This window comes from Saccopteryx bilineata, chromosome 5, assembly GCF_036850765.1.
Source record: "Saccopteryx bilineata isolate mSacBil1 chromosome 5, mSacBil1_pri_phased_curated, whole genome shotgun sequence".
NCBI lineage: Eukaryota > Metazoa > Chordata > Mammalia > Chiroptera > Emballonuridae > Saccopteryx > Saccopteryx bilineata.
The window spans coordinates 77,644,231-77,670,582 of record NC_089494.1 but is presented as its reverse complement, the minus strand read 5'-3'; the positions used below and the strand labels follow the sequence as shown (position 1 = coordinate 77,670,582).

The 26,352-nt window shown below is 35.6% G+C and overlaps 2 protein-coding genes across 11 annotated transcripts in view; one reads left to right on the top strand and one right to left on the bottom strand.

The window, feature by feature from the left end:
* The window catches only part of MARCHF7 (membrane associated ring-CH-type finger 7), a 180,271-nt gene extending 170,947 nt beyond the window's left edge, over positions 1 to 9,324 (top strand). For 3 of the 6 annotated variants that reach the window (XM_066279520.1, XM_066279518.1, XM_066279517.1), the window contains 4 exons: positions 140 to 249; positions 3,640 to 3,753; positions 5,279 to 5,327; positions 8,003 to 9,324. In XM_066279520.1, coding sequence (XP_066135617.1) covers positions 140 to 249; positions 3,640 to 3,753; positions 5,279 to 5,327; positions 8,003 to 8,061 — 332 coding nt within the window. In that variant the 3' untranslated portion in view covers positions 8,062 to 9,324. Of the gene's footprint in view, positions 1 to 139; positions 273 to 3,639; positions 3,754 to 5,278; positions 5,328 to 8,002 lie in introns of all 6 variants that reach the window. The other 3 variants (XR_010731886.1, XR_010731887.1, XM_066279521.1) reach the window with 3 other exon arrangements.
* A 595-nt stretch (positions 9,325 to 9,919) lies between these two features.
* Positions 9,920 to 26,352, bottom strand: part of LY75 (lymphocyte antigen 75) — a 155,501-nt gene continuing 139,068 nt past the window's right edge. Inside the window, exons 36-40 of one of the 5 annotated variants that reach the window (XR_010731885.1) lie at positions 23,267 to 23,383; positions 22,092 to 22,265; positions 20,632 to 20,658; positions 12,657 to 13,327; positions 10,517 to 10,643 (exon numbers count right to left, since the gene is read on the bottom strand). Coding sequence is in view for 4 of the 5 variants with exons in the window: in XM_066279502.1 (XP_066135599.1) it covers positions 13,128 to 13,327; positions 20,632 to 20,658; positions 22,092 to 22,265; positions 23,267 to 23,383 (518 nt within the window). In the remaining variant the exon portion in view is untranslated. Of the gene's footprint in view, positions 13,328 to 15,418; positions 15,487 to 17,731; positions 19,029 to 19,092; positions 20,414 to 20,631; positions 20,659 to 22,091; positions 22,266 to 23,266; positions 23,384 to 26,352 lie in introns of those variants that run through there. The other 4 variants (XM_066279505.1, XM_066279502.1, XM_066279503.1 and 1 more) reach the window with 4 other exon arrangements.

Below are 26,352 nucleotides of genomic sequence, written 5' to 3'. Positions count from 1 at the left end.
CATTACGTGTTGCTGGTTGCTATTTTAGGAGACATTACTTTCCAACTATTAATATATTCTAAGCTTGAAATTTACAAGTACAAATGTTTTATGGAGATACAGCAAAACTAAGCTTTACTTGTAATTTTGTTTTCACCAGGTTCTTCATTAGAGGCTGTAACCACCTGTGAACTTTGTAAAGAGAAGTTGCAGCTTAACCTGGAGGATTTTGATATTCATGAACTACATAGAGCTCATGCAAATGAACAAGTTAGTATATTTTGCCTAATTTGGTAAGTGTCTGTTCTATGGTTAAAGGACAACTCTTGAAGAAAAGATTAAAACATGGTCAGACAACCGGCATTAAAATAATAATAGTAGCAGTAATGTTCTTAAACATAATTTTCTGTCATTGCATTGGCTATTATAATTTTGTCTCCTAAATTCTTGAAACTGAAAGGCAAATAACCAAGTCTCAGATTTTAAATTTACTAAGTTAAATCATCATAACGTTTCCTACATAAACCTGTAAATAATAAAGGCTTAGGCAGAGGATCCCAGAGTAGACATGTGAGCCTGTTTCCCCACAGACGTCTCAGTTGTAGATGCCTTTGAGTGCTGGAACATGATTAAAACACCAAGCCCTGGATTGCTTTCTATTTCTATATTTTTTATGTTAGGAATAATTAGTCTTTCATTCCATGTTCAAATTGTTTTTCTTTCTCTTAGTGTTTGTGTCATTACAGTTTAGCCATTGCTTATATAATGAATAATGCCAGGCTTTCTTTGATCATAATAAATTTTTCAGCTGTTGTCTTCTCATTTCTCATGTTTTTAGTATGTGTTGATAGCTCTTGCTCCTTCCCCTATAATTTTGATCCCTAATTTTTATTTCTTGAAGAGCGTTAAATGTAAATTTTTTTTGAGATGCTTAAATTTTATAGGTAGAGAGTTCAATATTTTTCTTTTCTTAAAGAAAAATCGGAGTGGGTGGAGAGTAGGTAGGGAAAAGATGTTAACGATTACTAGGGTAATCCTAGAGCCATACTAACCAAGTAAGCTTAATATACTTATTATAAAAAGTGTTGTATGGTGGTGAGAGAATGTATGAATTATTAAAACACTTTAAATGAAGGAGTATTGTACCTCCTTCTTTAAATCGACACTAAGTTCACATAACATAAAAACCACCTAGAATGAACCACTTAGAATGTAACATCAGTGGGTGGTACATTTGCCATGTTGTGCAGCCACCACTTGTATCTAGTTCTAACACATCTTCATTGCTCTGAAAGAAAATCCTGGACCCATTGAACAGTTTCTCCCTATTACTTCTCTTCCTGTATCCCCTGGAAAGCACCAGTCTGTGTTCTGTCTCTGGATATCTGTTCTGAATATTTTGTATAAATGAAATAATGCAGTATGGTCTTTTGTGGACACCCTTTACTTTTAAATGTGGGAATAAATGGATAGGTTTTGAAAATCTGTTTAAAACGATGAGCACTTTTTACAAAATACACGTAAGATCTGTATATAATTTAAGGGACTCCCATATCTCTCGAAGCTAATTGTTTAGATCCAGGTTAAAAATCACTGATACAGTGAATGAAACAGTAGGTAATTGTTGTAGTAGAGATGCTACTCTGAGACTTATTATTGTGTTATTCTCTAAAGAGTGAGTTGTCCAAAAAGAATACCATTTTTTAAAAAAGTAAAAGAAAAACAAGAGAAGAATAAAGACTACCACTTTAAACAAGGAATTTTCTTAAATCCCCAGTGTCTCTAGATAGCTGAGCACCGGTACTTTAAAGGATGAGACGAAGGAGTGTATGCAAAGATGGAATAAACAAAAGAAATTTTTTTTTAATTTTTCTCAAAATGAGAGTAGGTTTCAAAGGATTTTTTTTTTTGCCATTTTTCCTTCTCTAGGTGCTTCGGCATGTCTCTTAAAGGTGTTTGCTTCTTTACAGTTCAACCAGGAATGTTTTTATTCTCCAAGGATTTTAATGATCCACGTCTTACATAATTTAGAATTGTTAGGAAATATTAGGTTGAGTCATTGTAAAAACCAGTTTGATGAAACTTCCTGGTTTTAACTTCTTTGTTTTTCATGCATCATGGATTCTAGTGGCCTGACTACCTCTCCTCCACCCCACCCTCCATTATTTAAGTGATCAGTTTAATTCAGTTTACTATTACATTATCCAGTGGCTTCATGTTTTTCAAGGTGATAACCATTATGTTATTTTAATCTTAAGGTTATACAACTACCTTTTAAGTTAAAAATAAAATAATTAGGTGAAACAGTGAAAGAAACTTTAATCAATTTTAAATTTCTTGAATACTCTAGAATCTAATAATTTGCTGAAGTTGGTACTAAGAATATATAGTTTTTTGATATGTTAATTACCAAAAAATGATGTAACTTACAGATAGTCTGCTATATAAAAACCTACAGTCAGTTTAGATTTTAGAAACACTATGATTTGTAGTCTTAGCTTCAAAACAATAGAACAGTTTGAAATCAAAGAACTATTTGAACGTTTCCCCCATTTTTTAGTTAATTTTCCTTTTTTTAGTTCATTTGTGTAATTAGTGTTGCCTTTAAATTAATTGTAGTACATTAAAAAACACTTGATCCTGGCCCTGGCCGGTTGGCTCAGCGGTAGAGCGTCGGCCTAGCGTGCGGAGGACCCGGGTTCGATTCCCAGCCAGGGCACATAGGAGAAGCGCCCATTTGCTTCTCCACCCCTCTGCCGCGCCTTCCTCTCTGTCTCTCTCTTCCCCTCCCACAGCCAAGGCTCCATTGGAGCAAAGATGGCCCGGGCGCTGGGGATGGCTCTGTGGCCTCTGCCCCAGGCGCTAGAGTGGCTCTGGTCGCAACATGGCGACGCCCAGGAGGGTCGCAACATGGCGACGCCCAGGATGGGCAGAGCATCGCCCCCTGGTGGGCGTGCCGGGTGGATCCCGGTCGGGCGCATGCGGGAGTCTGACTGTCTCTCCCTGTTTCCAGCTTCAGAAAAATGCAAAAAAAAAACAAAAAAAAAAAACACTTGATCCACCTGACCTATGGTGGCACAGTGGGTTGAGTGTCAACCTGGAACACTGAGGTCACTGGTTCGAAACCCTTAGCTTGCCCAGTCAAGGTACATACCACAAACACTCGAGCAAATAAAGTGAAGCAACTAACAGTTGATACTTTTAGCTTTTCTCCAATCCCTCTCTAAAATCAATCAATAAATAAAAAACAACTACCTATCAGAATAGGTTTTATTTATATAGTATGTTGACTTAGCTGTAGACGAAATGGTAATTTTTAAGTAAACATTTAAAGCTATTGTGCAATGAAATCTTGTTGGAATTTTATAGAAAACCTAAGTTTTCATTCTATCAAGTGATTTAAAATTTCCTTTCATATAAATCATTACATAAAGGAAGACTATATGAGACTAAAGAGGATATTTACACACCTATTTGGGTGCATTATTTGGCATTAGTAAAAATTTATTTCCTGTTTTAATAGATGACCCAATATCTCTTATTAGGAACTACACGAGTACATTTCCTCTGTAGTTTATCAGTGTTCTATGATTATCAACCTCGAGTTTACTAATTTTCATTCTTCATATTCTTTTTCTCTTGTTTGCTTCCTTGTTGAAGGCTGATTATGAGTTTATCAGCTCTGGTCTCTACCTAGTTGTGTTACTGCACTTGTGCGAACAAAGCTTTTCTGATATGATGGGAAATACAAATGAACCAAGCACACGAGTCCGAGTAAGTAATATTGGAGTGGGGGCGAAGGGAAGGTGTGATGCACCAAGTGTTTTCTTTGGAAAGCAGATTGTTTTATGTGTTCACATTCTGTTTCCTCTGGGGAGCTCTCTTATATTGAAATGTGTCTTAAAAATAAAGATTGTAGATTTAATAGAAATTGCTGTTTTCTACATCAAGCAGCCTAATTTTCTCATGAAGCTATTTTGAGAAAGACGTTATTTTCTGGCTCTTAAAGGTAATTGGAATACATTTCAGTGAAAAACAGAATTGGAAACACTAAGGGAGAAAAGTTCTTTTAATTTAGGGAGGGGAGGGCTCAGTATTATAACTTCGAAACCTGAAATTAAACTCCAGAAACCAAGAGTATGGGAAATTCAGTTTATTTGTTACTGTCATTTAATAGCTTACCAATGTACTAATTTGTAAGCATGTCCATAATACAAACTATTTAAGATAAGGACTATTTGGTGTTTGCTCTGTACATACAACCTTAATTTAACACTTAAGCTAGCTGTTTTTTGGCTAGGTATTTATTAGTAAATAATATGGTTTGCCTTAGCATCCCAGAGGAAATTTGTATGCTGTTGCCATGCCCGTTTTGTTTAGCAGGGGCTAGGGCCACTTACATTTCATTACTGTATTAATCTGAACACTTTGTATTTTTAAATGTATTTATAAGTATATCCTTTCTACATTTTTATATAAATGTTCATCTTAGTGAAATTTAGCCATTTATGGTAATTTCAAAATTACCAAATCAGTGTATATTAATTTCTAAAGTGGTGAAACATTTTTCTGTAACCATCATGTGGATACAGTTCATATACCCGTGAGCCAATTGACAGATGATGATCTAGAGATAAAAGAATGAACTGTATGTGACTATTAAGAATTTGAGCAAAGATCTCTTGACTTCAGAGTACTTTGGAAATTATAGTACCTAAAGTTAGTTAATGTCATAAAATGGCTTCTTTCTTAAAAATGAATAAACTATATGAAGTATGATTAAGGTCTATTAAATTCATGTGTTTAGAAAAACTAGTCAAATTAATATTAAAGTAAGCCATTTAAAAATTTTTTTTAAAGAAATACAGAATTAAAAGTAATACTTCTTTCTAGAGCTATCAAATTTAGGCAGGAAAACACTGATTCTTGTTTTAGTTTATTTTTTAAATTAACAATTAAAATTGAAATCATGAGTCCAAATTGTAAAGCTTTTAATTATTTTCTTCATAATTGTTGTGTTATATTTATACAGGAGCAATGTTATTTGATAATAGTACTGCATCTGCTCCCAATTTTTACACGATTAATACATGATTTCTACATGACTAATAATGATTTTAAAAAATTAGAAACAGTATCCTTGGGGTTTGTTATTTTTGGTGTGATTTGGGAGAAAGACCCCTATTTTAAAGCTTAAAATGGTGTTGACTTCTTAAATAGAAATGAAACTCCTTTACTGCTCTCTTTAGATCCATTTGCAACATTTCAACTACTGTATTTTTTTCTGCATTGTTTCTAGTTTATTAACCTTGCAAGAACTCTTCAGGCACATATGGAAGATCTCGAAAGTAGGTGGAATTTCCCCTCCCCAGACTTGTTGAAGTTTACTTTCGCAAATTAAACCTACAGAGCAAAATCTAAGTATATACTCTGTCAACTTAGAGCTTCATTAATAGGCTTAATAATACCAATTATCTTGGAAAGGCTGGGCTGGGCAACTGACAGTAGTTTTTATTATAATAAAATTTTGTTTTTATCACCTTGATTTTTATAATTATTGAAAAAGAATACATGTTTACTACTAATTAAACCACACCTTTTAATCTGTTAGGTGTGTGTGTGTGTGTGTGTGTGAAATTTTAGTTATTCAGCTTGGTTGGATCATAAAAGGTTTTTCTTGTTTATAGTTTTAGGATAATAGGGGTAAAAGAGCCCTAATTCTGAGCCCATTAACAGAAACTATTGTGGTAAGGTTTTTTTTGGGTTTTTTCCTCCTTATCCAGGTCCTCATGGACCTTTTATAGGCAGCCAGCTCCACCAGCAGCTCCAGGCTTTTAAAACCATGTTTCAGCATCTTCCTGGGCTCCTCCTATATGAAGGCATTTAGTGCCCAAATCTTTATAAAGGCATTTGTACAGTTTACCCTCTTCTCAATGTTCTACAACCTCCATGGTACTTTATACCATGTGGACACAGATATTGGTGGTTCTGGAATAGTTCCTGGGACTCAAGATTACCCTGCTTAGCACTATTTCACCCAAAGCATGTGGCTCCCCATGATCAATTTTTTTTTCTCTGAAGTGAAAAGGGGGGTGGCATGCGCCAGACTTGGATCCTCCCGGCATTCCCACCAGGGGGCGATGCTTGGCCCTTCTGGAGCGTTGCTCTGCTGCAATCTGAGCCATTCTAGCACCCGAGGCAGAGAGAGAGAGAGAAAGGAGAGAGGGAAGGGTGGAGAAGCAGATGGGCGCTTTTCCTGTGTGCCCTGACTGGGAATTGAACCCGGAACTTCCACACACCGGGCCGATGCTGTACCACTAAGCCAACTGGCCAGGGCCTGATCAAATTTTAATATACTCTTTGAAGTGTTTTAAAATAGGTATTCTCTAATTGATTACCTTCTATACTCACCTTCAAAGTACTTGAAAGTGTCTGTAGTGTGCTTAACATTTTCATCTTTCAAGGGTGTTCAGCATTCTTTGAAGTAGGTTGAGAAAGACTTAGTCCTCACTAGAACCTTTTAATTCCTTAATTACTCTAGACATGGATTTTTGTCATTAATTCTGTACCATTTTTCAGAATTTAGTCTGTAAAAATTGTATATAAAGGAGTCAAATGCTATATAAAATGGGAATTTATTTGGTGTAAATCTTTTTTTCCTTTATACTATTTTAGTTCAGATCCCTTATGTTGTTTAAATCAAAGATCTCTTTTTTGTAAATTATAATTTATACTTTGTCAGATACGATCATAGTAATTTGTGTCAGTGCACATTTTCCCCAGATTGTTTTTTTAAAACATCGTATTGATAATTTAGTTTTCTAAATAGCAAGCAGTGTCTACTCCCTACATATGAGAGGTAAAAGATGGAGGTGAAGTGTACCTAAACTCTGCTGAAAGATGAGAATCTTTCAACACCAGAATGAAAGATGTTATGGTGCTACAAGTTAACTCCCAAGTACCAGAATGTTAATATATTTTGAACATGGGCTCTGATTGAAATTTTATAGAATACATAAGAATTTCCCTGCAAAGCTATTGTATTTTTTAGCCTTAGTCTTCTCCATGATATAGCTTAAAACTTGACCCTAGTTTTTACTTATTCATGAACTAAGTATGTACTCGATACCATTTATTTAAAATGAATATGTTTTCTACAAGATAAGTAGGCTAAAATATGTCAAGTTTCCTCTGTACATGTAGCCTAATTTTCTTCTCTTTGCTAGGTGCTCTTAAATTGCCCACTATTAACATGAGAAAAGTATAAATTTTACCTTTCTGCCCTTGATAAAAGAGAAAATGCTGGTTCAGTGTTTATTTTCATGAATTTCCATTTTCCATGACATGCAGAGCAGTTTATAGTATATTTATGTTCATCTAAAGACATTTCAGGATGTTTCATATTAAACTCTTGAGCCACTAATGACTCAAATAAATTGAGGTCAGAAATGTTGCAGAAGTGATTTTCTGACAATGTGGAGGCATGAGAATAATCTCAGTAAGGTCCAATTATTTTAACTTAGGCTGTGTCTATAAAGCTGTATTGACTAAATAAGAGATTTTTATTGGCATTGTATGGACATAGTTTTAATGTAATTTACAAAAAACACATAACCTGTTATTCTCTGCACATTTTTTCATTCTCACTGGATGCATCAAAACATGCAGTGGCAAATAAGCCAGATTCTATTTAGGTATATAAGAGCACTTGCCTGAAGTTCTCTTTTTCTCTAGTGTAACTGGCTACCATGAATACAGACTGATCTCAGAAATTTTTAGAAGATGTTCTTGAACCACATTTTTAAACATTGTCCTTTTTGTAAAAGCTAAAAAGAAAATGGGAGTGGGGGCATTGTGGACAGGCATTACCCACAGTTGAACTCTGTCATAACTTGTCATTTTGACCAAACAGTACTAAATTGGGATTTTATTTTACAAGCTGTTGCTGTTCTGGCTTCATATTTATGCTTCCATTCTCATCCCCCTTAAAATCATTCTTGATCATCCTGTTTTCTTTCAACAGCTTCAGAGGATGATTCTGAAGAAGATGGAGACCATAACAGAACATTTGATATTGCCTAACTTCATATAAGACAAATGGATGATCTGTTAACAAGTGTTTATTAAAAACTGGCTATTAAGTATGATTTAATTTTGTGAGAGAATGCCTATTGATTATATTAGCTATATATAAAATGAATAGGTATATGTAGACACACATATGTGTCTACATATATATATATTCATTCTCAAGTGTTGCTCAATTAAAGTTCTACTTGCTGGACCTTTTAACATGGCCAGTGACTAGTGTTTATAAACTGGTAATCAAAAGTATTTTTCTTTTAGGTGAGTGGGAAAGTGTTATTGTTTTAAATATCTGAGCAATGCCTACAACCCTTTTTTGTGTTCTGATTATTGTAGTCATATTTATGAAAATGGTTCGTGTTTTATTCTCTTGCTAGTGAAAAAAGTGAGACACAAGTACGCTTTCAAAATAAAATGCCAAATGGCACCTAATTATTTTTCCTTTTAAAATGCCTTAAATTGCTGTCTTATTTTCATAATCATTTGCTTCCGGTGTTTAAAATAAAAAAAAAGAATGGGGAGTAAGTTATGAAGAGTATTATATTAGGTGTCCAAATTTAATTTAAATTCTAAATTCACATAGCGATAAAATCTAATTTTTTAAAAAAATATATAAATATAAAATGTATAAATGATGGGTAAATTTTTGTATTGATTTGAAAAATGCAAATTATATTTGATAGGCCATAGCATCTAGATATTCCTGTTAGGAATATTACAGCTAAAAATTATATCAGAATTGCCAGTCAAATGCTATTTGGTTAAAAAAAATTTATTGCAATTTCAGGTTAATAGAATATTTTTAAATCCCACATTCAAAGTTTAAAACACTGGTTTTCAATGTGTTTTTTAGTGTTGTTACTTCTTTGTAGATAAATATGATATAAATAACCTGTGTGGATCTTGGTCGTTTTTAATTGTTCTTTGCTAATCCGAGCATTTCTTTGGTGACTTACTATTTTTCACTACCTTTGGAAAGCTGGTGAACTTTACCTTTCACCATGAATAGATCTACACTGTGGTCATGAGTTGTACAGTTCCAGAACAGTATATTTTCTCTTGGTATCTTTAGGATACACTTAAAAACACCTTCAGGTGGTTTTAGGTTAAATAAAATCTTATGCCGTGGCAACAAACTTCTTTTTCAGAATCTAAGTAGAAACTATGTAATTTCTCAAATGCGAATCAACAGTTTGCCCACACTTAGTTTGTTGATCCTAATGTAAAACTTTGGCTTGAAATAAAGTGCATACTGATTTACTTTATAGTTTGAAATGTTTCCTTTTAAGCTGGTGCTCAAAGTACACTTTCAACTTTATAGGCAAGAATTTTATTAAAATTTCAAATTTCATTTCATACAAAAATGTTTCTAAAACATTTGTGCAACTTTTACTACCTTTGCATTCAGTTTTTTTTATTGATTTAAATTGTGTTTACATAGATTCAAGTGTCCCACCAAATACATCCTCCCCCCACCCCCGTGTTCCCCTCAACATCCCCCTTGCCCCCCTCCCTAAATGCCCTCCCCCCTTCCCTCCAGGATTTGCTTTTCTGCACTCTATAATGCTGTGTTGTGTATAGATAATTTCACCAATCTCCTTTCTCTGATCCTATCCTCTCATCCGCTTTCTCTCTGGTCCCTTTGATCACTCCTCTACCTTTATTCTGTTCCTCAGTTCACATTGTTCTCAAATGAGATCATAAGATATTTTTCTTTTTCTGCCTGGCCTATTTCACGTAACAATAGTTTCCAGGTCCATCCATGTTGTCGCAAAAGGTAAGGTTTCCTCCTTTTTCACGGCTGCGTATTATTCCATTGTGTGTATGTACCACAGCTTTTTAGTCTGCTGATGGACACTTGGGCTGTTTTCAGATCTTGGCTATTGTAAACAATGCTGCCATGAACATGGAGGTGCATTTCTTTTGAATCAGTGATTTGGTATTCTTAGGATATATTCCTAAAAGCATTCAATGGCTTACTTAGAGCAAAAGTACAAAATTTAAGCATACCAATTTCAGTATCTATTCAGTGGTTCCTTAAGGATACTTTGTGTTTGAAACATTTATACTTTTAATAGAACATGAAAATTGTTTTCTGCTTTAACTCTGGCTCTTTTTTGGGGGGAAGGATGACAGAGAGAGGGACAGATAGAGACAGAAAGGAAGGGAGAGATGAGAAACGTCAATTGTTCATTGATTGCTTTCTCATATGTGCCTTGACCAGGGGGCTACAACGGAGCAAGTGACCCCTTGCTCAAGCCAGTGACCTTGGGCTTCAAGCCCATGACTTGGGACTTAAGCCAGCAACCATGGGACCCTGTGCTTAAGCCTGTGACCATGGAATTTTGAACCTTGGTCCTCTGCCTCTCAGTCTGACGCTCGATCCACTCTGCCACCCCTGGTCAGGCAACCCCCCACATTTTTTATTTAAGAAATTAAATGGTAGAAAACATTTCATTGGTATACATAGTTTTTATAGTTTTTTTATATTAAATGCTGAGTGACAAACAGTGGCTTGAGCTTTTTAATATTCTTGTAGTTCCTTAGCACTACATAATCCTGTATTAGCTTCTGATATCCTGTAAATGTGAATTGGAAGGAATAAGAAAAGTCTCCATTAGTTAATCACTTTTAAAACTTCGAACAAAAAATAGAGACCATATATTACTCATTACAAAGATTGCAGATTCCTAGGAAAATGTATTTAAAAGTAATGTTACTCTTTCTATTAATAGATATCTGCTAAACACAGTTTATACTGTCATAATTAACTATAACCAAGATCGTGAAGAAAGCAGTTTATACATTCTGAGTATAAACAAGCATGTTTGTTTATTAATATTAAAAATAACTACACTTGAATGCTCCAGTTATCTGTTGACCACCAAATAGATACAGGGGCCTTTTTATAGATGTTCTGATATATATAGATATTCTGATATCTATATATATCAGAACATTAATTCATATATATATGAATTAAGATGTACAATTCCATTACCAGGATTCTCTAAAGATTTGTTTGAAAATGAAATCAAATATTGGGAATAAATCAGTTTAAATCAGCCATTTTGCAAGATTTCAAAATGAACAGAAGAAAATTAGTTCTCTTGTACAGGAGTTGAGTGGAAGGGGAGATTCTAGAGCAGCACTGACCAGTGAAGTTGGAAATATTGTATACTTTGCAGTGCCCAATATGGTAGCTATTAACTGCATAGGATTTGGGGATTTGAACACTTGAAATGTGGCAAGTGCAACTGAGGAACTGAACTTTAAGTTATGTTTGATTTTAATTTAAATAGGCACATAGTGGACATTGTGACAATTAGAAAGTTTTAAGGAAGAGATAAGATCATCCTTAGTACTTTAAGGACTGCTAGAATTTGATAAGGAAAGCAAAAAGGAATTTAGTCTTAATGTTCACTATTAGTACCACATAATAGGTTATCAGTAATGACTTCAAAATCACTGCATAAAACCTTAGAAATTTTAAAGCACTTAAAGAGCATAATTGTATAATGCAGTTGCTGTAACATTTGCTCTTTACGACTATACCATATAGCCACATTGTATTGTCTTATGTCATCACCAGTTATTCATGTCTCATTAACAATAATGCCACTGTGTCAAGGGATGTTTTTGATTCAGTGTGGCCAGTGGAAACAGATGGCACAAGCTGGGACTTAGTTTCCTTTGGTCAAGCTTGACAGAGTGTAAGGAAAGTGTTATAAGATAATGCACTGGATTAAAGAGAGTACTTCCGCCCTGGCCGGTTGGCTCAGCGGTAGAGCGTCGGCCTGGAGTGCGGGGGACCCGGGTCGATTCCCGGCCAGGGCACATAGGAGAAGTGCCCATTTGCTTCTCCACCCCCTCCCCTTCCTCTCTGTCTCTCTCTTCCCCTCCCGCAGCCAAGGCTCCATTGGAGCAAAGATGGCTGGGCGCTAGAGCGGCTCTGGTCGCGGCAAAAGCGATGCCCCGGAGGGGCAGAGCATTGCCCCCTGGTGGGCGTGCCGGGTGGATCCCAGTCGGGCGCATGCGGGAGTCTGTCTGACTGTCTCCCCGTTTCCAGCTTCAGAAAAATACAAAAATAAAGAGAGTACTTCCCTGAGCTTTCACATTTCCAAATAGAGTAAATGCACTTTTATGTAAACCCTATACATTCTTTATATTTTCTAATTTTAAGCTGTAAAGAACACTAAGGAAAAAACTTGTTTCAGCTTTTTTCCCTTTTTTTATCCCCCAAATGATTTTTACCCTTAAATTGTAAAATAAATGTGCTGAAAAATTTAAACATCGTCACTACAGTAATACAAAGGGTTTTTCTGCATTTTTTGTTTACTTATTTTTCATGTTATTGAATGTTCAAGTTCATGAGGGCTAGGGGAGAATGAGATAGCCATATATAGGAACAGGTATGGTGATGGGAAAATCCTTAAAGAGGCATCTTCCCACCACCTACCTGGCATGGCTCTAATTTTTTTTTTCAAAAATTTTTTTTTACTAAAACTAACCACTTGTGATCAGTGCTAAATACTGTTTATTGTCCAAAATGGTGTTCTAAAAGTAATGGCATTGTAAATTATGTCACTTACATGGAATATTGAGTGTTGAAATCTGTAAGATTTTCTACATCTAAAACAAAAGGAAAGATGAAAACAGAGGAATTATCTGCCAGAGTGACCAGCATGCACTCGTATATCTAAATATAGATAGATATGTATTTAAAAGTCACATTTATTCCCCATATCATGTTCATTAATAAAAGAGCAAGACCTAATGATTGCTAAACCTGTAGTGGAAGATAGAACAGATAAGACAAGTAGAATGGGTTTTTATTTTTACCTGCTTGGGCTTTAAGCTTTCCGTCATTCAAGTGAAAAGTAACATTTGGGGAGGTGATTAAAACCACTAATATATCAAAGATCATGTCTTTTTTCAAATAGAATGAGGAATGTTACTGAAATGTATACTATAAAAAAACTCATTGTCAAGTTTTATATCAAAATCTTGCACATTAATCACTGTCAACATATTTGATGTCTTCATCTGAGGTTTCCAAAATTTCAGTCAAATTGAACAGCATTTTCATTTTCTTCAACTACCAAAACACAGTCATCATTATAAGGTGATTGGGGTGCAGTTGAAAAAACTGTGATGAAACCAGAATACAAATTTCTTTTGTACAGGAACCAAACAGTTGCTCCCAAAACTGTCAAAATTACTGTGCTAGCAATCACCAAAGCTGTTATTAAAATGTGGTTATCTGAAAAGGAAAAGACAAAAAAAATTACGAGAAATCAGGGTACATAAATTGCTAGTATTTTATTTTGAGGGGCACTAATACAGTTTTATCCTGTAAGTATGCCTAGCTAAGAATTTCCCACTGAAAACACATTTACTATCATCAAGATTTATATTTCTTAGCTTGAACAATTGCCACACTTAAAATTTTCAAGTACATTTTACAACTCTCTGCTCTCCATTTTGTATTTTGAATTTATTCAAAAAACTTTCTTTATATTCCTGAAGTACTCATGTACAACTTTGCCGTTTTTTGTAAGACTTTAATAACTCAAGCAAAATTACTGTTTAGGAGTTAGGAGGAGGACAGAGCTTTGAGGAAGTTATTTAGTAATAAAAGTATATGAAAAAAAATCCCAGAATTTTTTTTCTATACAGATGTATTTTTGCATAGCAATTACTTGAATATTATAATGCTCCTGACTCCTGTCAGTTGGTGCTTGTTAAAGTGAGCCTTGGAAAATGTAAAGCTTAACAAAAATTTAGCCAAAAGTTATGTTAAGGTGAGGGGAAGCCATTTATATTTTAAAAATATTTGACAAGCTTCTTTTGAAAAGTTGGAAGTAAGGCCACAGCTGGATTCTCTTCCTTCTTAAAATAGACAAAATTTTGTAGGGATTACAATTTATTAAGGTGTCCGGGTGTGTTATTAGAGAGATTTACCATATTTACCCATGTATAAGAACTTAATTTTGGGGCCTGAAATTTGAAAAAATGTATTATGTAAAGTTATTGAACTCAAGTTTTATTCATCATGAAATTCATACAATTTCTCATCCACGTGACAAAAGCTGGAAATGCAAGTAAAAAAAAACCAACTACTGCACCCAGTTTTTAGACCTCAAATTTTCCGGAAAAAGGTGCATCCAATACATGGGGAAATACGGTAAGTGAAAAAATGGTAAGCCAAGACTTCTGTAAACTGCCAATGGGATTTTTTCATAGTTAATTGTTTTTATTAAACTTAACACAGCCTATTTGTAGTATAGCACTCTGACTTTAACTGTGAATGTACTAAATATTTTTATTTCAGTCTATTAATGAATCTACAATAATCATAATTAGTACTGCCTACTTTTAAATAGTACTTACATAACAATATCTCAATAAGGAAAAGTAAATTTTAGTCTGAAAATTGTCGCATGGTAAATTGCGACAATGGCATAACACATAATCACACACCTTAACTAGAAAATTAAAATCTCTGGTATCCTAAGAACTGAAGAGCATCCTGCATTGGTGGGGCCGAGTCAGTAATATGCCCCTTTTATTTTTACATTCTGCAAGTGACATGTGGTCAACCTGCCTCCATGGCCTTTGGCTAGCTTCACACTACTGAGTGTGGAAGAATGCCAGTCTTGAGGCATCTAATCAGTACATGTATTAAAATTATGTAAGGTTTTCTATATGAAGTATAATTCTGCATTAGAAAATCTGTTACCTAGTAATTATAGAAAAAAATCATTGCTCACTGTACTGACTAAATAATTGCTATTATCTAAAACTAATTTAACTATCTAAAACTAATTAAAACCAGGTTTTAGCTAGAGAGATAAGTCAGTCTAATAATAGGAAGTTTAGGAAACCTGTAACAAGCATACTTATATAAATTTGCTCTATCATTTTTCAAACCCAAAATTTCTGTCTTCTCAACCAAAGGTCAGTAATCTCTACATTACTAAATGCAGAAACACATGTACATTATTTGACTCCTACATCTATCTACTGGAGCTAGTCTATTAGCCACTCAGTCTTGACATGTTCTTATTTGACTTTCCTGATATTGCTCTCTCCTGTCCCTTTTATTTTTTGAACTGTTCGTTTCTAATCATTGTGGGCTCAGAATTTTGCTTGGTTGATCTAGGTCATTTGAGCCTTTTAAGGATGAGATGTGTGTGTAGCTGATGCCTCTCCCTACTTGGTTCTCAAGTTTGTTCTACAAATTTCCTTAAATGACACCAATAGCTACTGTTGAATCAATCATCCAATATAGAAATTATCCTAGACTTTTCATCATCAAAGACTATACGGTATGGGCTTTTTCCAGTCTTACCATTCCTTTTCCTGTTACTATTCCTAGTTTTAACACTGATTCTCTCAGGCCAAAACTGCATAATCCACCTTAAAAAATATAAAATTGTTGGCTTGTTATGATGATTACAGGCCAATTTGAGTGCCTACTGTATAAATATAAACCCCAGATTTTAACCCCTTTTTACACAAAGAAACAGGCACAAGGTTTATATTAGTTGCCAAGTCCTTTTAAAGAGGCAGAACAAATTCAAAACCATTCACCTTCGTTTATGCTGAACCATCCTCTTGGTTAACCTCTTCTTTCATTCCTTCCTAATATCGATATGTCTTTCCAGGTGTAACTCATGCATCATCTCTCATAAGCCGTTGTTGAATCCAGCTTGGCTAACTTCTTTGCTGTGTGCTTACCACACAAGTGCAACACTCTTGACAGCATTCTTCCCAAGAGGGTTTTCTAGCCTATGCTTGTGTGGAGAACTTCCTGTTTGCCAAGATGCCACTCCATTTACCTTCTCTCCTGGTTCAATTTATTGTAGTTGGTACCATTGTTACTCTGTAAAGTCATACCCTAAACATAAGCCCTTTATGACAGGCTATCAAACAACCTTTCATTTTTCTTAGGTCTTCATTCAGCTCAAATATGGCCTTTCCTGGTAATTTTTTTTTTAAAGCAACAAACACTTCCTTTTTTCCTTTCACTGTCATCTTTTGTTCAGTACATGTCACCAAATGATACTCTGTAATTTACACATATTTATCCTACCCAGTAAGATGTAAGCTTGCAAGCAAAGGATGTTTCTGTTTGCTGCTGTCTTCTAGTAGAAGAAAGCCACACAGATAGTTAATATTTTATAGCTTCATATTCATTTTGAAATACCCCCTAATTTTTGTAAGCAGTTTGTGGGATTTTTTTTTAATGAAATTCAAAGATCACTGGAATCTAAAGACCAAATGTTGCCAGATCAATTCCTGAAATGGTTTTGAGACTCATAAGTGATCTGATATTTTTTACTTATGTTTCAATTTGCATATGTCTTACCCTTAAGTATAGCTTAAAATTCATGGTTCTACAAGTTATGCAATGAAGAATACTGCTCCTGCCCCACTATTAATTTCTATTCCTCAAAGGTAACCTCTCCTGTTACTGCTGTTAATTGCTTCTGTGCTTCTAAGTGTTATGCTTGCACTGCTTTTCCTGATATAATTTTTTATATTCTGGTAAAAGGCACAAAACTTAACCATCTTAACCATTTTTGTAAGTGTACAGTTTAGTAGCACTAAGTATATTGACTGTGTTGTGCTAGGTTACCAGCATTCATTCACAGAACTCTTTTAAACCTGAAACTATAGAAAAATCAGTAATACCATATTTCCGGCCCTGGCCGGTTGGCTCAGTGGTAGAGCATCGGCCTGGCATGCGGAAGTCCCGGTTTCAATTCCCGGCTAGGGCTAGGGCACACAGGAGAGGCACCCATCTGCTTCTCCACTCCTCCCTCTCTCCTTCCTCTCTGTCTCTTTCTTCCCCTCCCGCAGCCGAGGCTCCATTGGAGCAAAAGATGGCCCGGGCGCTGGGGATGGCTCCTTGGCCTCTGCCCCAGGCGCTAGAGTGGATCTGGTCACGACAGAGCAACGCCCCCTGGTGGGCGTGCCGGGTGGATCCCGGTCAGGCGCATGCGGGAGTCTGTCTGACTGCCTCCCCGTTTCCAGCTTCAGAAAAAAAAAAACCCAACCATATTTCCCCCTATCCAAAGGCCCTGGCAACCACCATCCTACTTCCCATTTCTATGAGGTGGATTATTTCAGGTACCTCAGGTAACTGGAATCAGTATTTATCCTTTTGTTACTGGCTTATTTCACTTAGCAGTAATGTCCTCCAGGTTCATGTATGTTTAGCATGTGTCAGACTCGCCATTTTAAGGCTGAATAATGTTCCATAGTAGTAATAAATAACCACATTTTGCTTACCCATTCTGTTAATGGACATTTGTATTAGCTTCCACATTTTGGCTATTGTAAAAACTGCTGCTATAAACTTGGCCGTACAAAAATCTCTTTGATACCTCCTTTCACTTTTTTTGGTATATACCCAGAAGTAAAATTGCTGTAATTCTATTTTTAGTTGTTTGAGGAGTTACCAAATTGTTTTGCACAGTGGCTGCACCATTTTACATTCTTACCAGTGGTGCACACTATATTTTCTTCACACTCTTGTCAAAATTTGTTCTTTTCTGTTTTTTAGATAGCCATCCTAAAGGATGTGGGGTTGTGCTCTGCTTGATTTTTTTTTTAAAGATGTAATATATTGCTCCTACAGAAGAGAGAATTAAATACGCACAACCTCTTAGGACTCCTTTCAGCAGTTGTATCGTGACAACACGCAAACACAATATTAATGATACACATACCTGACAAAGGATTTGTATCCAGAATTTTTAAGAACTACCAATAAAGTGAATGCAACAAAAATAAGGGCAAAAACAAACAGGTCATTTCACAAAAGATAACCAAATAGCTGATAAACATGTAAAGGTACTCAACATCATTCTTCATCAGGGATATGAAAAAATAATTAGCCATCCTAATGGCAAAAATTAAGTAGGTTGACAACAAAATGGGATGGATGATCATATGAAACTTGGATACACTAACAGTAGGAATGAAACGGGGTTCAACCACTTGGAAAATATTTAATGGTTTCTAATAAAGCTAAACATAATATTTACTCTATGGCCCTGTAATTGCACTCTTGAAAATTTTAAATACCAAATTGTATTTTTTCATCTATTGTGGTAAATGACTAATCTTTTGCTTTAAAATTTTTTCACCTCAGTTATAATTACAATTCATAAAGCATCTGTCTTAAGGGTTTACTAAATGCAATTTTTGAAAGCTACAAGTAATATATTTACAAGGTTCCAAAGCATAACTACATGGCAAACACTAAAAAGTCTGTCTGCCATCTTGTCTATTCTACTCAATTCCACTCAAGGAAAATGAGAATAGACTATAGGTACAAAGAAACGTATGAGAAATTTCATAAGTTGCTCCATCATAGTGCTAAACTAGGAATGATCCAAATATCCATAAAAATTAGACTGGACAAAAACGTATATTTATAAATGCTGTGCAATAATAGAAAATATATATGCATAATATGGATGCATAGAAATTCCTGAGTAAAAGAAGCTACTAGAAGCTACTACAGTTACATCTATGGGAAGTCCAAGAAAGGCAGTGTAATAGTGATAGCATACCTATGAGGTGGATTGGGAGTATGTGGACCTTTATAGGAAGGGTCTGAAGGAAACTTTGTGTAATAGAAATAAATGTTCTATATCTTCATTTGAGTGGTAGTTACACAGGTGTATACATAAGCAACCATCAAGCTATATATATTTAAGATTTGTACATTTAATCTTATTTAACATTAAAATATAGAGACTGGCCTGACCAGGCAGTGGTGCAATGGATAGAGTGTTAGACCTGGGTTGTAGAGGACCCAGGTTCAAAACCCCAAGGTTGCCAGATTGAGCATGGGATCATAGACATGACCCCATGGTCACTGGTTTGAGCCCAAAGGTCGCTGGCTTGAAGCTCAAGGTCGCTGGGTCTGCTGTAGGACCCTCCCCCTGTGAAGGCACATATGAGAATGCAATGAATAACTAAGATGCCACAACAAAGAATTCTCATCTCTCCCTTCGTCTGGCTGTCCCTATCTGTTCCTTTCTGCCTCTCTCTCTAAAAAGATGAAATATATATATATATATACACACACACACACACACACACACACACACACACACACACACACACACATATATATACACACACAAAATATCTGGCAGTTTCATAACAGCACTCATACATTGATTCTGGAAATTCAAAATGGTATGATATCAATATTGACAAGTTATATATTCACTTTCAATTTAGCAGTTACATTTCAGGTAATTAAAATGAACGTATTTGTGCAAGGTGATAGCAGTGAATCAAAACAATTATTGTTACTAAATGTTTGGAAACAACCCAAAAGTCTGGAGCTGGGCAAATAACTATGTATATCCATGCAACGGAAGGGAGATCGATCTACAAGTAATGATATGGGAGAGATCTAAAATATATTAGTGGATAAAAGGGACAAAAGTCATATCTCAATTTGCTTATTGGCCAAAGAAACACTAGGTAAAGAAGAAAGAGAAATGATGCCTTGTAGAGGTAAAGGTAGAATGGGAACAGAATGGGAGATTTTTCAGTGTTTTGCTTGTATAGTTTTGCTTTTAAACTATGTATATACATATTGTAGTTTTTTTATGTTGGTTTTTTTTTTTTGTGACAGGGACAGAGGCACGATAAGGATAGACAAGAAGGGAGAGAAATGAGAATAATCAATTCTTGTTTATTGATTGGTTTTTCTTATGTGCCTTGACGGGGACGGGGGGGGGGGGGGCTACAGCAGACTGAGTGACTTGTTGCTTAAGCCAGAAACTTTGGGCTCAAGCTGGTGAGCCTTGCTCAAACCAGGTGAGCCCGCACTCAAGCTGGCTACCTCAGGGTTTCGAACCTGGGTCCTCTGTGTTCCAGTCCGATGCTCTCACTGCACCACCAGCTAGTCAGGTGTAAAATTTTTTTGACCAAAAGATGCAATCATTTCCCAAGAAGACATAATGGAGTTCAATAAGAATATAATTTAGTGTTTTAAGAAATGTTTATTTCTGCCTGACCAGGCGGTGGCGCAGTGGATAGAGCGTCGGACTGGGATGCGGAAGTACCCAGGTTCGAGACTCCGAGGTCCCGCGCGGGCTCATCTGGCTTGAGCAAAGAGCTCGCCAGCTTGGACCCAAGGTCGCTGGCTCCAGCAAGGGGTTACTCGGTCTGCTGAAGGCCCACGGTCAAGGCACATGTGAGAAAGCAATCAATGAACAACTAAGAAGTCGCAACGCACAACGAGAAACTGATGATTGATGCTTCTCATCTCTCTCTGTTCCTGTCTGTCTGTCCCTGTCTATCTCTGCCTCTGTAAAAAAAAAAAAAAAAAAGAAATGTTTATTTCATAAATAACTTGCAGTTAATCATTTAAAATGTCTATATTAAGCTATGAGACCTTACTACATTTGTATAAAAGTTGTTCTACTTTACGTTACGTTAATTTTTTAAAGAGAATCTTTAGTAATACTTTAACATGCTAGCATCTTAATACATATTGTGGAAAAATTTAAAAAGACAGTTACTTACCTGATAAATACTTCTTTTCATATGGGACTAAAATACAAAAGAAAATAAAAATGAAGATTTAAGTATGCTTTATTCTAAGATTGCCTTTAAACACTTTCAAAGCTGTTAAAAATGAACCCGTTAACAGCTTTAATAGTATCTATACTTCTGTTGCTTGTTATTGCCTACGTTACCCGTTTTGAATTGAGGTTTAAAAAAAAAAAAAAAGATTTAGAGGTCTGACAGAATATATTAGCTTGGTTGGCGGAAAAAGAATAAGAATAAGGGAACTCAAGAAAAAGACAATGAGTTAGGGAAATAAGAGGATTTTGCTTGAAGAGTCTGTAGAAAAACAGTAAAATTAAAATACACAGATGTAACCTTACCTCATTAGTATGAATTTATTCACTGTTTCTCATGTTTTACTATTACACTTTAATTAAAATTTTGGTTTATATAGTGGTACCCTGAGGCACAATAAATGAACCAGTTTTTTAAAAAGCCAATACATACTGAAAGTTGAATGCTACTATCATAAAACTGTTTTATTTAATCACTATAAAACTGATTATAGTCAAGAACTGCAAGTAAAAAAATATCTAATTTCAGATGTAAAGAAAGGAAATAGTTGTATAGTTTTGGTTTATAGTTCAAGTACGGAGGGGGAGCATACTAAAGATGCAAAGTGAAGAAATGGCTGTCATGCTATAAGCACTCCAAAATTGTATTTTGAAATTTTAAGTGTCTATTGAGAAACCAATTGTTTTTAAAACTTAGGACAAACTGTGTAATGTTTAATAATAACATCAAAATGTGGGTCAGGATAATTTTGTTCACTAGAAAGTATTCTAATGGGTCATAAGAAGATGTGTATTCTAATCCAGAAAAAATTATAAACTACAATGCAGTTTGTCCTTGCCAAAAGAAAAGATACAGTTTTTGTTGTTGTTTTTTAATTTTAGCCAGAGAAAAAGGAGGAGAGAGAGAGAGATATAGGAATATTGATTTGTTCCTGTATGTATCCCGACTGGGGATCAAACTGGCAGCCTCTGTGCTTCTGGACGATGCTCTAACCAAGCTATACAGCAAGGGCAGATATTGGTTCTTGTACAGAATCAAAATCTTTGTAAATAACAGAATTCTGTAATATTAGAATTCTGGAATTAGAAATTATTTACCACTTCTACTGTTCAATCAAATGCATGCTGAGACTAAGATAACTCCTCCGAACAACAGAAGAAATTCTGACCTCTTGCTCTAAAATAAACAATAAAAGTACATATGTGTGGTTCACCTGATCTAGCCCTATCTCTGAAATGTAAGAGAATATTTGGCTTGCAAGAGACTAGAGAATAAACCATCCTAATATATTCTAAAGTCTTACTCCCTCTCTTGAGGCATACTTATCTCAAAATTATTTCAGTACCTGCCATCCTTTCCCACCCCTCTTTGACTGGAAAAAGGTCTTCAATCATACTTACTAGCTGCTTTACAAAGGGTTCCTTGAACAGAAGAAACTTCACAATTTCCTTTTTTCCATTCACCGGTCATGGTGTGCAAAAAGGCACAGGTGTCAACTAGATCTTCCTCATCATCTTGGTCTGTCCACTTATGAAATGTCATATTTGACTTATCAAACCACTTGAAACTCTCATCTGTCAGGTAAGAGTATTTTCAACATTATCAGTATAAAAGCCAAAGGATGTAGGATTAAAGATAGGAAGTTGCTAAAGTATGTCTAGACTAAACATTTGATTACAGGATTTAAATTAGAAGAATATATCCTGTGTACAGGTAAATCAGGTATTCAAGAAAATTCTGAAGATCTCATATTTATAAAGAAAGTATATAACATTTTTATGGGAAATAGCCAAGAAAATAGTTAAATGATTAATAGTAAATTTAGTAATTTCATTTTGAAAATAATATTTCTACAGTGACAATAAATACATTTATGTGATATAACCTTAACTGTTGTCATTTGTATCCTATTAATTGTTTTTGTTTGTTTCTTTTTGGTTTTGTGTGTGTGTGTGTGTGTGTGTGTGTGTGTGTCAGACAGAGAGAGGGACAGATAGGGACAGACAGACCAGAAGGGAGAGAGATGAGAAGCATCAATTCTTCATTGCAGCTCCTTAGTTGTTCAGTGATTGCTTTCTCATGTGTGCCTTGACTGGGGTGGGGGGGACTAGAGCAGACTGAGTGACCCCTTGCTCAAGCCAGTGACCTTGGGTCCAACCAAGCTGGTGAGCTTTGCTCAAAACAGATGAGCCCGCGCTCAAGCTGGCGACCTTGGGGTCTTGAACCTGGATCCTCCGTATCCCAGTCCGACGCTCTATCCACTGCACCACCGCCTGGTCATGCTGGCTCCTATTGTTGACATACTGATTTTTATAACCTGATGATATTACAAAAATACTGAACCTAGAACCATATTTTAATCCAGACAAAAAGAATCAATTTGACTCTCACATGTGAAGCACACTAGGCTCAGGGAAAAGCTGTGGTTCATTCAGGTCATGGGTCATGCTGACACTAACCTGGAGACCAGAGGAAACGTCAGCTTAAATAGCAAGTGAAGAATCTAAAAGAAAGTAATCAGTTTTACTAATGTTTAGGAGAAAAACTGATGTCTCTCAAGATAAATATCACTTACCATCTGTGTCAAAAAACATGCCTAGTAATATATCATCTGGGCCTTTCCACTGCTTTTTCAGAGTGTCCAGTATAAAAGCATTTTCTTCTTCATTGTGTATGCTTATCATGTCTGCTCCTGAAATTATTTTAGGAAGGAAAAGTCAGCATCTTCCCAGAACCAATGAAAACCTCATGAAGTGTATAAAATTATGCATTATTAAAATACATATATTATACTTTTACATTTTTTAAATTTAGGTTGTAAATATGTACATTTGAAGAATATCACTCATGAGAAAAGTAAAATAATGATATAAATTGAGCAGAATCATTTTATACTCATATAATTCATCTAGAGTGGTAATCTCAACAGGAAAACATGGGGAGGCTTGAGCAAGTAAAACACCTAAGCATTGCAGAACATTTTTCCACTACCCACTTTCTCTAGTAATCATGGCCCCTCCTGCCCTCATTTCACAAGTGTGGAGTAGAGTAGCTCTGACCACACCCAGGAGAGCTGAAAAGTATGAAAGCAACTCGCCAAAACAGTCCCAAGATCTAGTCACGTTCAGGTAACAAACTGATCATGCTTCTGCTGCCCAAAGCCTGTTCTGGTATTTTCCTCCTCTAAGTCCTGGTTAATGACAGGATGTCTTTGTTCTCACTGGGTGATTGATTTTTCCTGGGACTAACCTGGTTCAAGAATAAGGAGCAGCAGCCACATATATAGTTGTCTGACATACATTAACCTTTTTTTATCCTTACAACCGATAAGATACCTAACACTCTATAACTTCACTTTTCCAAGAGATATTTAACCTTGTTTCTTAACCCGAAGACTGGCAAATTTAAAAGTTATTCCACTGTCTTAATGAGAAAACACTAGTGTAGTTAGTTTCTCTCCAGACATTGTATGTTTTTGCAAGCTAAAACAAGGATGATGTCAACTTTATAGCAATAGAAGTCTGATGGGGAGGTAAAGTAGAAGTAACATCTTTCCAGCTATACTCAGCTAAGTGAATATAACAACGTTCCTTAGAAAAATGACTTTCCAGCCTCAGGAATTACAGAAGTAACAACTTTCTATTTTTTAAGAAGTTGATCTTACACTATTTTAAAGTTACCTTGGAGGGGTTGTATACTACAACAAATTCAAGTACTGTACATGAAGAGATGAAGAAGTCTTTCCTACTATTGAATTACATTCTTCCAAAATAATCCTGACAGCAAAAGCTGAAAACCTCAGAATACAGTCATACATGGACACACTGCAGATTGGGTTCCAGACCACTCAATAAAGCAAGTTCTCCAATAAAGCGAGTACCGTGGGGTTAGCCTTCAATTTGTAAAAAATGCAACATCTATGAAGCACACTAGAATGAGGTATGCCTGCACTGTCTTAGATCAGTGGTTCGCCAACCTCAGCGTGCATCAGTCACTTAGAAAGCTTGTTTATAAACAACGCTGGGCTCTACACCCAGATTTCTGAATCAGTGGGAGATGGGGCCTAGGAATCTGCATTCCCAACAAGTTCCTAGCTGACGCAAATGCTGCTGATATCAGAGGCAACTGAGAATTATGAGTCTTAATAGGCTATTGTACTCATGAAATCACTCTAAAGTCGGTAATATTTTGTGTAATAATAGTTAAATGGGAAAGAGAAAGAGCTCCTGTTATATCCTGATAAACTAAGAAACATCTGTGTTGGGTTATTTCACATCTTTTAAGACAGGCTTCACCAAGAAGTTTAACCACAGAGGGAAAAGAAAACAATAGGGCCAAAAATCTTCCTGCAAAACATACCATCTTGTTAAAGAAGAAATACACAAACTGGGCAGACAAAAGCTCTATTATAAATAAAAAATCAAAAGGCAAACACTGTAATAAAAGAAAACTTGATTTCAGACTGAGAAAGGCAACTCACCTTCACAAAAGGAAAAATAATAATATGTGAAAAATGCAACCTCACTGGTAAAGAAAAAGTAAGCAGGCCTTGAGTAGAAAAGAAGGTCAAGTGATCAGTCCGAGTAAAAATTAGTACAACTGTTTTGGAGACAATTTGGCAAGATGTATCAAAACCTCTTTAAAAAATACATATTCTTTTTTTTTTTAATTTTATTTTTTTTAATGGGGTGACATCAATAAATCAGGATACATATATTCAAAGATAACAAGTCCAGGTTATCTTGTTCAATTATGTTGCATATCCATCACCCAAAGTCAGATTGTCCTCTGTCACCTTCTATCTTGTTTTCTTTGTGCCCCTCCCCCTCCCCCTTTCCCTCTCCCATTCCCCCCTCCCCCCCCCCCCCCGTAACCACCACACTCTTATCAATGTCTCTTAGTTTCACTTTTATGTCCCACCTACATATGGAATAATGCAGTTCCTGGTTTTTTCTGATTTACTTATTTCGCTTCATATCATGTTATCAAGATCCCACCATTTTGCTGTAAATGTTCCGATGTCATCATTTCTTATGGCTGAGTAGTATTCCATAGTGTATATGTGCCACATCTTCTTTATCCAGTCATCTATTGACGGGCTTTTTGGTTGTTTCCATGTTCTGGCCACTGTGAACAATGCTGCAATAAACATGGGGCTGCATGTGTCTTTACATATCAATGTTTCTGAGTTTTGGGGATATATACCCAGTAGAGGGATTGCTGGGTCATAAGGTAGTTCTATTTTCAGTTTTTTGAGGAACCACCATACTTTCTTCCATAATGGTTGTATTACTTTACATTCCCACCAACAGTGTATGAGGGTTCCTTTTTCTCCACAGCCTCTCCAACATTTGCTATTACCTCTCTTGCTAATAATAGCTAATCTAACAGGTGTGAGGTGGTATCTCATTGCCGTTTTGATTTGCATTTCTCTAATAGCTAAAGAAGATGAGCATCTTTTCATATATCTGTTGGCCATTTGTATTTCTTCCTGGGAGAAGTGTCTGTTCATATCCTCTTCCCATTTTTTTATTGGATTGTTTGTTTGTTTGTTGTTGAGTTTTATGAGTTCTTTGTATATTTTGGATATTAGGCCCTTATCTGAGCTGTTGTTTGAAAATATCATTTCCCATTTAGTTGGCTTTCTGTTTATTTTGCTAT